Raw genomic sequence first — 16,195 nt, 5'->3', positions numbered from 1 at the left:
AGTAATCATAACTGAACCATGTACTGTCTTCAAATGGCTGATTTCTTTCTCCTTCTTAACCTCATGGTGCTGAGGTCAATGACTGTCACCCTGGAGCTAATTTATTCTATTCAAAGTGGGGATGGAACTGAATATTTTGCAGTCTGGCAATCTAAGCTACAAATATATCAGGGAGCTGAGAAACCTGTGAATTTACTAATGCTTGACTCTAGCATCAATAAACATTGGAGTCCCTTATATGTTCAATGTTCAAGCCCTTCATAAAGAAGAGAGCTTACAAAGCAATTGTCACTGGTCAGTTTTAATTAGGCAATATATACTTCAGTGTGGAATTAGTATGAATTGCAGCAGTCATAGCCACTGAGGTTTATTCTCGCCACCTGTCTAAATTGGAGTGGGCAGACAGTGGGAAACTTAAGAATATTTGCTCTGTTGATGGAAAAAAAACTGCTTATATCCGAGCAGGATTGGCAAGTTAGTTCTGTTTTAAGGAGACAGCCTTTCTTGATATTAATATTGAGACATTATTTGGCTCCATATGTCTGTACTACTACCAACTTTGTTCTGAATCTACAATAGGCTAATGTAAATGTGGATCATGCTATCACAAGGAGTACAGACAAATCATGTTATGCATTCAAAGGAAATCTAAATAAACTCATGATGGAGGAAGAAGTAGAAGGCTATGTTAATGCAGCATAACCACTGGCATAGGTTAAATGAATAGTCTTTCTCAGTCATGTAAGTATAGTGTGATAGATTATTGATTTTAGACTTATCATGAGGCAGAAATGCAATCAGTGATATATGTTCTCAGGCTATCACCTTAACAGCCCTTTTGCACACACTAACGGATGGCTTCATGCCTAGGTATACCTAGATTGATGCCTGTGCTGATATTATGTTCTAGTTTGGGTACACTGGATATGATAACTGGTGCCAGGGATGACACTCTTTATTGGTTCTGCCCTGTCTGGTGTGATACTGAGCCTAGCGGTACTGACAGACTGGGTATCACTGGAAATTTGTGCAGTTGCTCAGCCTTCAGTCACACGGTTTGCAAAAACAGAATCCAGCAAAAGTGAAAACGATTGCCAACGGAGCCAAGAAGCATTTCATTTATTGGCTAAGTGACAACATTAGGGAGGTAAGAAAGCCAAGCTGTTGTGCTTTCTAAAATTTGAGGAAATGTCCCAAGTCCCACATTTCCCAGGTCTTCATTCACAAATTCCTTCTCGTGAGTACAAGAGATTTTTGGACCCTCATTCTCCATCCTTTCCGATACAATATTGGGTCCTTTTGCAGCAAAGTATGTGATTGGGTTTCCAGCAGTTTTTGAGACCAAGTCCCAATAGAGTCCAGCCAGAGTGAGGATCTACTGGCACTCAGTGTGATAGGGTAGAGCATGTGACCATCACCATGGGAAACATTGACACCAGATGTTAAGTGCCAGCTATGAGCAGAAATCCTGGTTAAAAAGAGAGGAGGGATCTGATATGTTTGTTGCTACACATTACTTCTTCCCATGATGCTGCTGTTCAGTACAGCTTCCCCATTACTCCCGTTCTCTCTTTCCTTGCTGTTGTTCTTATCCCTGTTCCCATTTCCCCCTCTCACTGCTCAAACACTTATTTAGTGTGTACTTGAACCTTTATAATTCTCTGAAATGTCACCTCATGAGTTTTTGTCAGTCTTTGGAAAGATACAACAGCATATGAGCTACTATATAGACAAACATAGATGAGTGTGAGCTGTTGCATTTTGGCAGCAGGAGTATGAAAGGCACACATTCCTTGAAAAGTAAGTATCTAAATGGAACAGAAGGATAGACAAATCTTTGAAAATAGTGATCACGGTTAATAAATCCATTAAAACATATATAAACACTAGCAATTATTTCTAGAGGTTTGAATTGAAAAACAGATAACTTATATTAAATGACTTGAATTTTAGTTTGACTATACTTGGAGTACTGTGAACAATTTATGTTCTTAATATTATTAAAAGGATATTAAGACAGTGGAAAAGGTACAAAAACATTTGCTAGAATGAGACCAAAACTGAGAAGATGTAAACAGGAAAGCCAAAAGAGAAAGGTTTTTCTTTTGAGGTGTGACCAGAGAGGGGCCTTCAAGGTTATAAAAGAGATTAATCGGTGCAAAGATGATGTTTCTGCCTGCAGGTTCATCAGATCTAGGAGCCATCCCTATAAGATAATCTTATTAGGGAATTCAATGAAAGTTACTTTCTCTAAAGAATGGTTCAAATGTTGCACTCAAAATCACAGAAGAAAACTGGTCAGGCTTTCATTTCTGTCCCACCTGTCCAAATAAGCAATTCACTAGTGCCATTCCCCTATCTTAATAGTCCAGTGGCATCTTGAATTCCATGATGATACCTGCCTGTATCACACTGTCAGGCAGCATATCCCACAAAAGATTGGTTGTAGTGACTAGTGTGTATGGGGAATGTCGATAAGCACATGAGGGAGAATATATTAGAAGAATGTCTTGATCAAAGTTAGATGGAAAAGGATGAGAGGAGGCTTATGAGGAGTATAAACACTGGACCTTTGCACTTGTGTTGTATGTAGAAAAGGTCTACACGTATAGACTGTATAATGAAAGCATCTTTTTTGTGGAAGGGTGCTGTGGACCTGACCATTTCTCCTCAAAATATGTTAAGAAGGTAGTCTAGTCTGTAACTATTCATTTTAAAAGTAAGTGTAAGGCGTTGTATTCCAGATGCAATTTGATTGGTCAAACTACCAGGTTTGAAACTAAATGCACTTTATTCATACACTATAATTAAAATACAGACAAAATAAAAAGATTGGCTTAACTGTAACTATCAAAATGCTTAACAAAATAATATATATTAATTACTACTAATTAATGTCCAATAGAGTAGCACCCCATAAACACGCCCTTGGCAAAAGTTAATTCAGTAAAATAGATTATCTCACATGCGATTCTAGCAGCAGGAAGAGAACCAGAGCTTTTAACTGTAACAGAGAGAGAAATAGGAGCTTCTACATCCAGCTTCCAGACCTCAGCAACTGTTACTGAAGGCTAAAACTAAACAAAAAATCCTCGTTCTGTGGGTGTTTGACCCCCACCCATTCAGGCTATTTCTAGAATTTTCAAAAAGAAAATCTAAGGCTTGCAAACTGTTTACTTTGCTGGCTTTGGAACAGATTGCTCAGCCACCTCTGTCTCAACCTTTCTTCATTTAAAAGAAACCAGGGTAAAATACAGCTCTTAAAGCCATACTACCGTCACCCAGTATTTGTAGGGCCTTTGAGCATCTCCAATGAACTCATTTAGTCAATAGCTGGTAATGGGCGAAATACTCGATGCTGATTAGCAGTCTACTCCTCTTGATGGACTTTTTGGATGTTATTTCACTGAAATGCTTGATACTGTCTTAGAATAAGTGAAAATTATTGATGGACATTATTGAGCCTACTAACATCATGGCACTTCTCCCACAGTTCCACGAGTAAATGGACATACTAAAACAGATCGGCATCGCAATGCAGGTGGCTATGAGAGTGCTTCCACAGTGATGAGCAGCGAGCTGGACTCGAGCAGCTTCATTGACTCAGATGATGACAACACCAGCAGGTAGGAGCAAAGGTGATGTAGGAGCATGTAGCAGAACAAACAAAATATGTTATACGTCAGGTAAACAAGCAGTACATCATATACATAAGAGGACAGATGATATGTTATTATAGATAGTACCAAAGATGATGCATTGTATATCAGAATTAGAGGTTATGCAATTTGCAGCGAGGAAACTGGGTGATATATCACCTGCCAGCCTTGCCTGTGATGAGGGCAGAATGAAGGTGATTACTTCTATTTGTTTCTGAGATGCTGATCTCCATGTCTTGTTCTCTCCAGTTAGATTTATCATTTGCCTCTGGTTTTACAGACCAAGTAACCCTTTTTGTGTCGTACTAAAATTTAATTGCAGATTCAGTGTTCTTCTATGACAAGATGTACTTGAATTATTGCAGACAGTAAGGTTACTCTGGTTACTTCAATAACCTCCTTGAACCTGACTGTAATCATTGATAGATTATTATTCCTCCATGATCTTGCTGGAACCATTGATTGTTTAATATCCTTGCCTATCATCTCTCCTTGATTGCAGTCTGGAACCATTCTTAATTCCTCTCTTACCTCACTGTAACCCTAACCCCTCAAACTAAGGTTTATTCATGTTTCTTACATAATCTCCAAACAATCTACTTTTGGATCCCTGCTCTTCACCGTGTACCTGCTGCCCCATTGGCACCATCATGTTCAGACATGTCAATTTCTGCATGTATGTAAACAACACTCACCTCTTTCTCTCCACAACATTTTCCTGATGTCTTCATGTCACTTGTTTTCAATCTGCTTCTACCACATCTGATTCTGAATCAATCATGAGTTGCTATTTTAAATATTGCAAAGATTGAAGCCATTGAGTTTAGCCTGACTATAAACTCTGTAAGCCATTTCCAACTCCATTGCTTTCTTAACATGTGCTTATGTTTGTTTGAAACCTCAAATTCTAATTGACCCTGAACTTCTGTACCATCATAATCAACCACCTACTTCCACTTCTATAATGTTACCCATCTCCATCTATACCTCAGTCTGTCTACTACGAAAGCCCTCATCCAGGCATTTGCCACCTCACACCCCTCTATTCCTCATTGCCATCTTGTCCCACCTTCTATCCACAATCCTCAATAAACTTCAACTCATCCAATATTCTTGTTATCGGTGTCCTATCCTGTACTAAAACCCATGTGCTTATCTCTGCTGGGTCACACAGGCCTGTTAGCTCCTGGCCCCCAATTACCTTCAATTTAAAGCTTTCCTATTTGGGTTAAATCCTTTCATTGTCCCCCTCATCCTATCTTTGTAATCTCCTCTGGCTCCAAATTCTTTTTCCCCCTTCATTCTGGTTCTTTAACTCTACTATCTTGTGTATTTTCCTGTGTGCCGCCACCCGAGGAAGAGTTGGTGACATAATGGTAATGTCACTGGACTAGTAACCCAGAATCCCAAGCTAATGTTCTGGGGACATGGATTTGAATTCTACCATGGCAGAAGGTGAAATTTGAATTCAGTGAAATCTGGGATAAACAGCTGACTAATGATGACATGTAACTGGTGCTGATTATTGTAAAATGTCATCTGATTAATTTTATCTTGTCTGGCCAACATATGAATCCAGACCCACAGCAATGTGTTTAACTATCTTCTGTGCAATTAATGTTGCTCTGGTCAGCAATGCCCAGATGCCATCAATGAATAAATAATGAAAAAAAATTTGCCTACACTCTTCAACTCCATGTCTCTCTCCTCTGTTAAGATCCTCCTCAAACCCAACTGTTTGATCAGGCTTCAGTTTTTAAAATATTATCTCTGCATTGTCTTGGAAATTTTGTTAGAGACTATCTATGGTTGTATCATTGATACAGTAAAAACACTTACTTTTGACAGAGAAACTGTAAATTATGTTGAGAAAAATCAACATAATGGTTACTTTGGAAGAATGAAAATTAATCATGAGTTAACCAAAGGGCTGTCCTGGACTCATGGCTGGACAAAGCAATATTTCATGTTCAACCATTAAAACTTTACTTCTGTGTCTTTTAATGATATTGTGAAAAGATACCCTTTCTGCTCATTAGGTCACATGGTCACTTCCTGTCAGATTCTGCCTGATTATGTTAAGTTTCATTCGTTCATCTCTTCACTTTGTTGGGTTTTTTTCCTCCACTTCTCTGCTCAAGATGTTCACTTGAATTAAGGGCCTGGTGATAACGACCCTGTCCACTGATCAGAAAGTCAGAGGTAGCCCTGCCTTGTTATGGGGCTGATCTGATTTTATGTCTGGGTAGTTAGCTGCCTGCCTTTGCGGCCCTGAATTTTTAAGAGAATGGCAGAATATCATGACTGGTGTACCACAGGAATTGATGCTGGAACCTCAAGTCTTTTCAATTATCCTTCTAGGTGGACAAAGTCACGGATTTGAAAGATGCTGTCTACGAATCCTTGGTGGGTTGTTGCAGTGCCTCTTGTAGATGGTACACAGTGCAGTCACAAGGTGTCAGTATTGCAGGAGTGAATGTTGAAGGTGGTAGACTGGTTTTCAGCAAGCAGACTGTTTTGTCCTGGATGATGTCAAATTGCTTGAGTGTTGTTGAAACTGCACTCATCCAAGCAAGTGAAGAATGTTCCACGATGCTCTTGAACCTGTGCCTTCTAGATGGTGATCAGGCTTTGAGGATACAGGAGGTGAGATAGTCGCTGCAGAATTCCTAGCATCTAATCTGCTCTTAATACCACAGTATTATATGGCTGATGTAGTTCAATTTCTTGTCAACTGTAACCCCTAGATTTTTTTTTATTGGTGGATTCAACATCAGGGAGAGATCTGATTCTCATCTGTTGGAGAAGGTAGTTGCTTTGCACTTGTGTTATACCTGTCACAAACCAGTCCAAATGGAATCTTCTCTAGGCCATGCTTCATTTGTGCACAGACTGCTTCATTACCTGCAGAGGTGTGAATGGTGCTGATTATTGTGCTTTCATCATCAATGATCCCAACCGTTGACCTTATAATGAAGATAACGTCTTTGCTGAAGCAGCTGAAGATTGTTGGACCTAGAACTCTACCTGAGGAACTCCTGCACTGATATTTTGTGGCTGATAACCATTTTTTTGTAACTCCAGCAACTGGAGAATTTTCTTCCGTAGACTTTAGATTTTCTAGGGCTCCTTGATTGCATACTCTGTCAAATGCTTTGATGCCAAAGTCACCCTCTTTGCTTCTCTTGAGTTCAGCATTTGTCCATCTTTAAATCAAGGTGACAATGAGGTTAGGATCTCACAGAACCCAAAGTGAGGTGTCAGTGAACAGGTTATTGTTGAGTAACGACTGCTTGATAGTACTGTTGACAACACCTCCCACCTTTGCTATTGATTGAGCATAGATCAATAGGACAGTAATTGTCCAGGTTGGATTGTCCTGCCTTTTGTTAGAAATACTGGACATATCTGGACAATTTTTTGACACTGCTGGGAAATGCAAGTGTTGGAGCAGCTTGATAAAAGCTTATTCTAGAGCAAACTCTTCAGTACTAGGATGTTCTCAAGTGCCAAAGCCTTTACAATATTCACTGAGTTTAACCATTCTTGATACCGTATGGAGTGAATTTAGTGAAGGCTGGTATCTGTGATACTAGGGACCTCAGGAGGAGGCTGAGATGGATTGTCCACTTGACACTTCTGGCTTCAGTTGGCTTACAAATGCTTCAACCTTGTCTTTTGCTTTGATGAACTGACACATCATTGATGCTAGGAATACTTGTGGAACCCCCTCCTTCAGTGAGTTATTTAATTGCTTGCTACCATTCACAATTGGATGTGGCAGGACTGCAGAACTTAGATCTGATGCGCTCGTTATGGAATCACGTGGCTCTGTCTATCACTTGCTGTCTCCTGTGTTGCATCTTCACCAGACTGACACCTTTTTAGGTATGCATGGTGTTGCTCCTGGTGTATCCTCCTGCACTCTTCGTTGAACCAGGGTTGATCTGCTGGCATGGTGTTAATGATAGAATGCAGTATGTGTCAGTCCATGAGGTTACAGATTTTGTTTGGGTACAAGCAGTAGTCACTCAACAATAACCTGTTTACTGACACCTCAATTTGGGTTGTGTGAGATCTACTTCACTCCTGACCTCATTGCCACCTTGATTTTGATGGTGGCCCACAGTTCACCACGTGTGCCCAATCTTGAGTTGCTAGAACAAAATCTCTGTCTCATTCAGCGCAATGGGAGGTATCTTTGATGTGAAGATGGGACTTAGTTTCCATAAAGACTGTGTAGTGGTACCTCTACTCATAAATGTCATGGACAAATGCATCTGCGACAGTTAGACTGATAAAGACGAGGTGGTGTACTCTTCTTGTATCCCACAGAGTGCGACCCAATCTAACAGTAGTGTCCTCTTGTGGTGCTACCTAGCCACTCGTGATGATGGACATTATGTCCCTCTGCCACCATCAGTGTTTCTTTCGCGTGGCACATAACATGGAGGAGAACTGATTGATCATCCAAGGGAGATGCAGTAGGTGCTAGTTGGCTGGAGGTTTCCTTGCCTGTGTCTGACCTGACTTCATGAAACTTCATGAACTCCAGATTCAATGTTGAGGACTCCCAGGGCAATTTCCTCCTGACTCTACATCACTGTGCCATCAACTCTGCTGGGTCCACCCTGCCTGTGATATAGGATATACCCAGTGATGCTGATGTCTGGGACATGGTCTGATTTCATGAGAATTACTATGTCAGGTGTTTACTTGATTGCTTGTGAGAGTGCTCTCCCAAATTTGGTATGATTCTCCAATTTTAATAAGCAATACTTTTCAGGGCCAACAATGCTATGTATGTCCTTGTCATTTCTGTTGCCTTGGTCACTGTGGTGTGGTCTTTTTGGTTTTGTTTGTTTTGTTAAACTTCCTAATGGATAGGTACACTGAATGGCTTGTCAGGCAGTTTTTCAAAGGGCATTGAAGGGTTAATGTATTGTTTTGGTCTGCATTCTCGTGGAGGTCAGACAAGGTGAATTTTCCTTACCTGAAGGATTTTAGTGAACCAGATGGATTTTAATAACAATCAACAATGGTTTCCTCATCACTATTAGACTCTCTCACTCATCAGTGAGTCAGGGCATAACCATTACCTGCAAAATTAAGAGATTTTCCTGATTAGCTTTGCAAAAACCAACTATAATTCTGAACATCTTGGAAAAAGCTCCAGTTTCTTTTGCTTCACTTCCATGACCAATCATCCTGTTTCACTTCAATTAATCTCCTGCATCTTTTTCCTGGCTCAGTACCATACCAAACAGTTCTTGATGGCGAAGGTAAACATTTTTTAGGAGGTGTGAGGTATTTAATAAATCATGGTGTTTACTGGTAGTGGAACACAAACTTTGCTTTAATTCCTTCTAACTCAGCTGGCTGTTATCTGAGGAAAGGGACAATGGTAAACAGTCTCCTGAATGTTCACCTTCACTTTGCCATAGAAAATACGCCAGTTTGGATTGAGGCTCTTGGAAGGTGATTAATTGACCTATTGCTTCAGTTGCTGGAGGCTTCAGAAACCCCGCTGCTTAGACTGACATAAATCCAGCAAATTTAAGCTCTAATCAGAAATTTGAGCTGATTTTACATGCCAAGTAGCAAGTTTGTCTAAGTATAAGCTGAAAAATATAAGTCATGCAAGTTAGGGGAAAGGACTGGAAAGTGGACATGAGGAATGTCAGATCAATTGTTCAATGGTGGAGCAGGCTGAAGGAGACTGCCTACACCTATTCCTGTTTTTTATGGTCTTATCTTACAAGAAAGGAAGCCTTACTAAAATATCCCCTCACCAAATGCTGTGTAGAATCGGAGTGGAGTAAAGTATAGTAGGGAGGCAATTCTCCCTAACTGCCAGACTTTATTGATACAATTTTCCTTCTGAGTCAAATGACGGAAAATCTCAGTTTTGCGACAGGACTTGATCCTCTCATCCTCTCAAAGGTAGTTCATTGACCATGAAGTATTCGGAGTTTCCTGAGGATGAGAGGCTATTTAGAAATTTAAGTTTTCCTTCCTTGTTGCACCGAATCCAAACCAAATTTAACATTTGTACATAGAATTCTGTAAAGCATGCTTAGAGCAGGGCATGAGCTTCATTTACAATATGAAGTGGTTGTTGATGCCGTCATCTTATTTTGAGAGTTGGGGATCAGTTAGTCATTTGCCTGGACAGGTGGTTTGCAATGCAGAGTGGCACCAAAAGCATGGGTTCAGATCTTGAACTGGCTTAGGTTACCATGTATGACTTTTTTTCTATCTTGCCTTCTTCTGAGGCATGATGACCCTCAAATTAAACTCGCCACCAGGTATCTGTCTCTAATGAGCGAGCAGACCTATCGTCCTCTGACAATAGCAACTTTACCCTGTGTTATGTTCTTTAATATCAAACTAACACACATGTACTGTCGACACCATGTACCTGTGTGTGATACGTTCCAAGACCGAAAGTAGCCCGAAAATGCAGATAGGGGGGGAACCCATTCATTTCAATGGGAAATTTACCTTCCTGGCAGCCTCCTAGTTCCTGATTCTGGAAAGTTCCCAATAAAATGTTCAGGTCACGGTAAACCACAGGTAACTAAAATTGTGGAAAACAATTTCGCAGATACGGGGGTCGTCCTGTACTTAGTGAGTAATATAGGTTCAACCTACTTGAAATCTCAAGTAGATTTATTTAACACTCAAACTGATAATTTGTCATTACACAACAGCTTTTGTACACATTCTTAGTCTAGTACACTGCTGCTTCACCTCCTCATGACTGCTAGTCATGTGGTGTAATCCTGGTCCTTAGCTTATTAGCATACTTAAAACAGTAGTATAACACTGCATTATCTAGCCCCCTCACTTTGTGCTGACCCATCTGAAGGTGTAATTCATGTAGTGCCACACCCCAGCCTTACCTCCATTGGTGTAAAATTCTTATTGTGATGGTTCTCCTCTTCTCCTGAAGGTGCTGACTCTTCTTGGGGTTCAGCTCCACCTCCTCTCATGAAGTTGCAAACTCTCATTGTGGTTCAGCTCTCCTGAAGGTGCTGACTGATACTGACGTTCAGCTCCTCTCCTCTCTGAAAGCCACTGTCGTCTTGTCTTGGTTTGGTTTGCAAGAGAACCAGTAGCCTTGTACCTTATTTAAGTGAGAATTGAAACAGGTATTGCTCTCTAACAGAATCACAGCCAAAGCCATTCCTGTCTCTTGTATGTCCACACTATCACACTTTGCAGAAGAAGTACTGGATAGCGATGAGTTACAAAAGCAATGGGTGGTTTCTCCTTTCTAGTCTGGGCACTGAGACCAGTTGCTACCATAGACTAAACCAAGGTGGAGCTTGTAAGCTTCTGATAGTAGAAATGAGAATGTTGTTCACAGCAACTTTCCCAACTGAGCCAATAGAAAAGTGGTTGTGTGTTTAATAATGCAAGGGAGATATGAATGTTTTGTAGTTAAAACTTTACCGGTTACTTGTTCAATCTAGGCCTTTACTCGTCACTTTGGGTTGAGTTAAATAATTTTGAAAGCAGCTTTAATCCTTTTTATTTCTGTTTAATTATCTTTAGCTATAAATCTTTCTTGACCATTTAGAACTTTTGCTAAAAAGAGTTTTCAACAAGGTGCTGATTTGAGCTTTGTAAAATAGTGATTATTGAAATCAATGTCAATCACCATCACAGCAGACTGAAATAATTTATATGTTTGGGTTTAAGGTTGAGAGAGTTTTTCAAAAGTAGTCAGTGAAAGATTTGTTTGATATTGAAAGTGTACAATTGATGTTGGGCTTAGAGTCTGTGTCTTGTTTGTTTCTAAACTTAGAATAATCGACTGATACAACACAGAGAGGCTGTTCAGCCTAATTGCCTGTTCCAGCTCTCTTAGAGAGTTTCCAAACCTTGCTGCATCTCTGGCTTTTCCCTACATTTCTGCAAATGTTTTCCCTTCAAGTATTTGTAGAATTCTTTTTGATAGTTAAGACTGCATCTTCTTTCAGCCTTTATAATAGTACCTTTCAGGCCAAAGCAAGTCAGAAACAAAACATTCCTCCATTTTTTTCTTGGTTGTTGTAAAGCCGCATATGCTGCAATGACATCATTAAATAGCACAAAGAGAGGGGAGGTGACAGCCTAGTGGTATTATCGATGGATTGTTAATCCAGATACCTAGGTAATGTTCTAGGGAACCAGGTTCAAATCTCGCCACAGCAGATGGTGGAATGTGAATTCAATAATCAAAAGAAAGTTTGGAATTAAGAGTCTCATGGTGACCATGAACCTATTGCGAATTATTGGAAAAAAAACATCTGGTACACTAATGCTGTTTAGGGAAGGGAACTGCCATCCTTATCTGGTCTGGCCGACATGTGAATCCAGAACCCACAGCAATATGGTTGACTCTTAACTGTCCTTCTGGGCAATTAGGGGTGGGTAATAAATACTTGCCGAGCCACTGACACCCTCATTATGTGAATGAATAAAAAAAAGGAAGCATGTGCTTCGTATCACTCTGTCATTCTTCAATGACCAAATGTCGCAGCCAGTTTCAAACGTGGTGCGGTTGTTCCCCCATGTCACTTCCTCATCAAACTTCCAAGCACACATTTGCAGCACTGCCTCCAAATATGTCTCCAGGCTCTCTGAACTGTCCCTGCCAAGGCAGCTGGGTGTGATAGCAGAAACTACCTCCATCTCCACATTGCCCCAGTCTCAGCCCACTGCACATGTGCACCCACTATTGGGAGCATATGCATATGCACTGCAGCTGCAGTCACTGCACACAGAATGTGGTGATATTAGTGATGTATGCACAGACGCAGGCTGTGACATCAACAGACTAAAATGGGCTGCTGAAGCATCTTTGCATGCACAGGGGCAATATTTCATTCTAGATAAACATTATATCTTAGGATCTTTTTCAGTAGCTTCCCCATCAGTGGAAATATTTGCTTCTTATTTACTTAAAATTTTTCATGAGTTTAAACATATTTATAAAATCTCCCCTTCATCTTTCTGCCGTATGGAGCCATATAGAATCACGGAATGGTTCCTGCACAGGAATATCTGTGGCCTGACATATCTCTGCCAGCTTTCTGCATGCCCCACTTCACTGCCATTTCCTTGCAACCCTGAAAATGTTTTCTGATGTTTATATAACTCCACATCGAATCTTCCCTCCACCACAATCTCTCACCAGAGCATTTGCATAACCTAACCATTCATTTACTAAAAAATGCTTTTCCTGAATTTTCAATATTGATTTTGTGCCAGTCACATTGGATCAGTGTCCTCTGCTTGTCAACTCTTCCACCAATGGAAGTGTTTTCTTTCTATCTAGAACCTGCAATATTTTGAGCATCTGTCAAATCTCACCTCAACCTTCTCTTCCAAGGAAAACACCCCTAGCTTCTAGCTACATACCTTAAGTCCCTGATCCCTGGAATCATTATATTATAATAAGCACTTCCTGCACTCAGAAAGAGTTGCTAATATCCTTCCTAAAGAGTAGTGTCGAGAATGAGACACTGTACTCTTGTTGGGAATAAGATCCGTTATAACTTTCTTGCTTTTGTATTATAGAGAATAATCTTGGTTTCCACAGTCTGTCTACATTATTGCTATTCTCCATCCCTGGTATCATTCCCATAAATCCTCTATGCACATTCTCCAAGGCATTGGCATTTTTTTGAAAATGTGATACCCAGAGTTGGACAGGTTGCTCCAGGTGAGTCCTAGCCAGTGATTTATAATCAGTTTGTGTTGCTGTTACCATTTTTCAGATAATACTAGAAGCAACCAACACCAGAAATGAAAACAGAAAATACTTAGTAGATCAGACAGTGACTATACAGAAGAAACAAATCAATGGGTTTCCCAGAATAGAGCTAGAAATAAGCCTACTAGAACCTTGGGGATTAAACAATTTCATGTTTGGGTCACAGCTTGGTAAAGGTCTTACACTGACTGCTATGTAGCTCCAGCATGAGTAATTATTATTTTGTACACCAGTTATTCTCGAGGAGCTGAGTGAAAAAGATTCACCAAGTATTCCTCCAAGCAATTAGAGGCCTTTGAAGAGAAACACTCAATCAACTGAAAACTCTAGAGGAATAGTGGAATTGAACCACTGTCACTGTTGAGAGTCAATAAGTTTGGGGAGGAGACTTCCAAATGCACATACTTTTTTAAAAAATTGCATGCGTCAGTCCTGATGCAAAGTGGACAGTTTGATAGATAACCTGGACTGGGTCTTGATTGTACAGAATTAGAACTTGGACTGCAACTGACAAAGTTAGAAACATGATAATGGTGTCATTTTGCAGCTAGATGTTGGTCTTGTGAAGCATGTGATAATATGATATGATCTGGCTTTAATTCAGTCCTATGCAGAGTGCTGACTGGACTTCCTTTCCTACTTCAGGTTAAGTAGCTCAGTGGAGCAGAGTGCTTCCTCTCGACTCATGAGGAGACATAAACGCAGGAGACGGAGACATCGCATGAAACAGGTGGACAGGGTAAGATTGCAATCAGCAGCTGACACAATATAGAGGGAAGATCACAACACATAATCAAGATAATCAAGAAATTGATCACACTGCTGCATCCAGGAATTTCCTATATTAAAATTGGCTGTCTTGTTTCTTACATTGCAACAATTATTTCACTTCAAAAATACTGAATTGCTCATAGGGTGGCATCCCGAGTTTGTGAAATGCATTACATAAATATAAAGGCTTAATTTCTTAGAAATATTTTAAAACATTTAAGTAGTTCTGAGAAATATATGTTTCTTAGAGAAATGTCAAGAGACCAACAGAATTCAAATGTTATACTTTGTTTCTTTTAAACAACCAACTATTTTATGTCATACAGTCCTCGTCGTTGAGCAGTATCACAGATTCCACTATGTCCCTCAATATTATCACCGTGACACTCAACATGGGTGAGTGACTCTTATCTTTTACCAACGTGTAGGTGACGGTGAACATAATGTGTTAATGGCCATGTGAAGGCAGGTGTGTTCCCGGAATATGTATGTAATAACTTCATGGGTAATAGCCCTCATTCTGCCTCCCAATCTGATTATGTTGTTTGTGGGGGTCAGTAGTGGGAGCGTTTATGGATGTCAGTAGGACAACGTTTATTGGGGATCTATTGGAATATGCATTGAGCACTGGGTGAAGTTGATTTAGGAAAGACAAATGACATTCTTTGCAATTCTGTTTTAATAAATGTGCGTTAGTTAGATTTAAGGAAGTGAATCTTTATTGATTGAAATATAGAATCTTGTTTTGTTAATATACTAATCTAGCAATGGACAAGCAATTTGGTATACCCCTTCAGTAGGTGAGAGTGAGGACTGCAGATGCTGGAGATTAGAGTTGAGAGTAGAGAGAGGAATGATTCCTGATGAAGGGCTTTTGCCCAAAACGTCGATGTTCCTGCTCCTCGGATGCTGCCTGACCTGCTGTGCTTCTTCAGCACCGCACTCTCAACTCATACCCCTTCAGTAGCCTTCTATACATATGTAGGGTATTCAAAGAACCAGCATGCACCCAATGTTCAGCTTGGTTTATAAATGTGCAAAAAACAGCTTTTATTTGCAACAAGGTGAAATAGTTTAATTATCTCTGAATATGTCATTTGAGAACTGCAACATATAGTTTAGTGGCTCTTCTGGATGTATGATGACTGCCTTGATGTCCTGTTTTATTCATCGTTTATCCTGCCATGTAGTTGAAGACTGTTACCTCCTCCATTAAGTCAGGATCTTTATCACTGACACAAACTTAAACGAACTGTAATTTATTTTCTTCCTCCTTTTCAGAAAGATACAATTTCCTGGGGATCAGCATCGTGGGTCAAAGTAATGATCGGGGCGATGGTGGGATATACATCGGGTCAATAATGAAGGGAGGTGCAGTGGCAGCTGATGGCAGAATTGAGCCTGGTGACATGCTTCTGCAGGTCAGTGTCTTCACCTCTACACCATTCCAAATAAAACTTTTAACTAAGAGCGAAATATCTCAAGCCGAAGTATACCAGCTGCAGCCTTTGGACCTACGTTAAATACTACTGCAGCTATGGTAATCATGTCAGTTCTTCTGTCGGTAGAGTATTAGTTCCGGATGATATGCAAGTTTTATTCTGTATCCTGCTCTGTAGAATTTCCGAAAGTAATCCCATTGTTGGATGATGAAATTTCTGTGGGTCACAAAGTGTGTGAAGAGTCAGGTCCTGACAGAGGCCACAGTTATTATGAATACGACCTACCAGTGATGATTATTAAACAAAAGCATTTGTGTTGACAAAATAAAACTTTAACTGCCCAATATCAAGATGCTTCCCTCCTACACCCTCTGGGCATTGAATCTTGTTGACCTTTCCCTTTATACTGTTGTTTCCTTGGAACTTATTTATCTCCTGGTATCCTGCACTCTGAACATCATCCCTTCCCTCTGAATGTTTTGGCCTAGGTTCAACTGTTCACTGGTTGAGTCCTGGCCTTGATCTGTAGTGAATTACGTTGTCGTTTTTGATACTTC

The 16,195-nt window shown here is 40.1% G+C and overlaps 1 protein-coding gene across 3 annotated transcripts in view; it reads left to right on the top strand.

The window, feature by feature from the left end:
• Nucleotides 1-16,195, top strand: part of LOC140487024 (segment polarity protein dishevelled homolog DVL-1-like) — a 124,930-nt gene that overhangs the window by 91,473 nt on the left and 17,262 nt on the right. For all 3 annotated transcript variants that reach the window (XM_072586393.1, XM_072586394.1, XM_072586395.1), the window contains 4 exons: nucleotides 3,494-3,626; nucleotides 14,071-14,164; nucleotides 14,523-14,592; nucleotides 15,478-15,617. In XM_072586393.1, coding sequence (XP_072442494.1) covers nucleotides 3,494-3,626; nucleotides 14,071-14,164; nucleotides 14,523-14,592; nucleotides 15,478-15,617 — 437 coding nt within the window. The remainder of the gene's footprint in view (nucleotides 1-3,493; nucleotides 3,627-14,070; nucleotides 14,165-14,522; nucleotides 14,593-15,477; nucleotides 15,618-16,195) is intronic.

The sequence above is a fragment of the Chiloscyllium punctatum genome, chromosome 16, assembly GCF_047496795.1.
Source record: "Chiloscyllium punctatum isolate Juve2018m chromosome 16, sChiPun1.3, whole genome shotgun sequence".
In the NCBI taxonomy this organism is placed as follows: Eukaryota; Metazoa; Chordata; class Chondrichthyes; order Orectolobiformes; family Hemiscylliidae; genus Chiloscyllium; species Chiloscyllium punctatum.
This window is presented reverse-complemented; position numbering and strand designations above follow the sequence as displayed.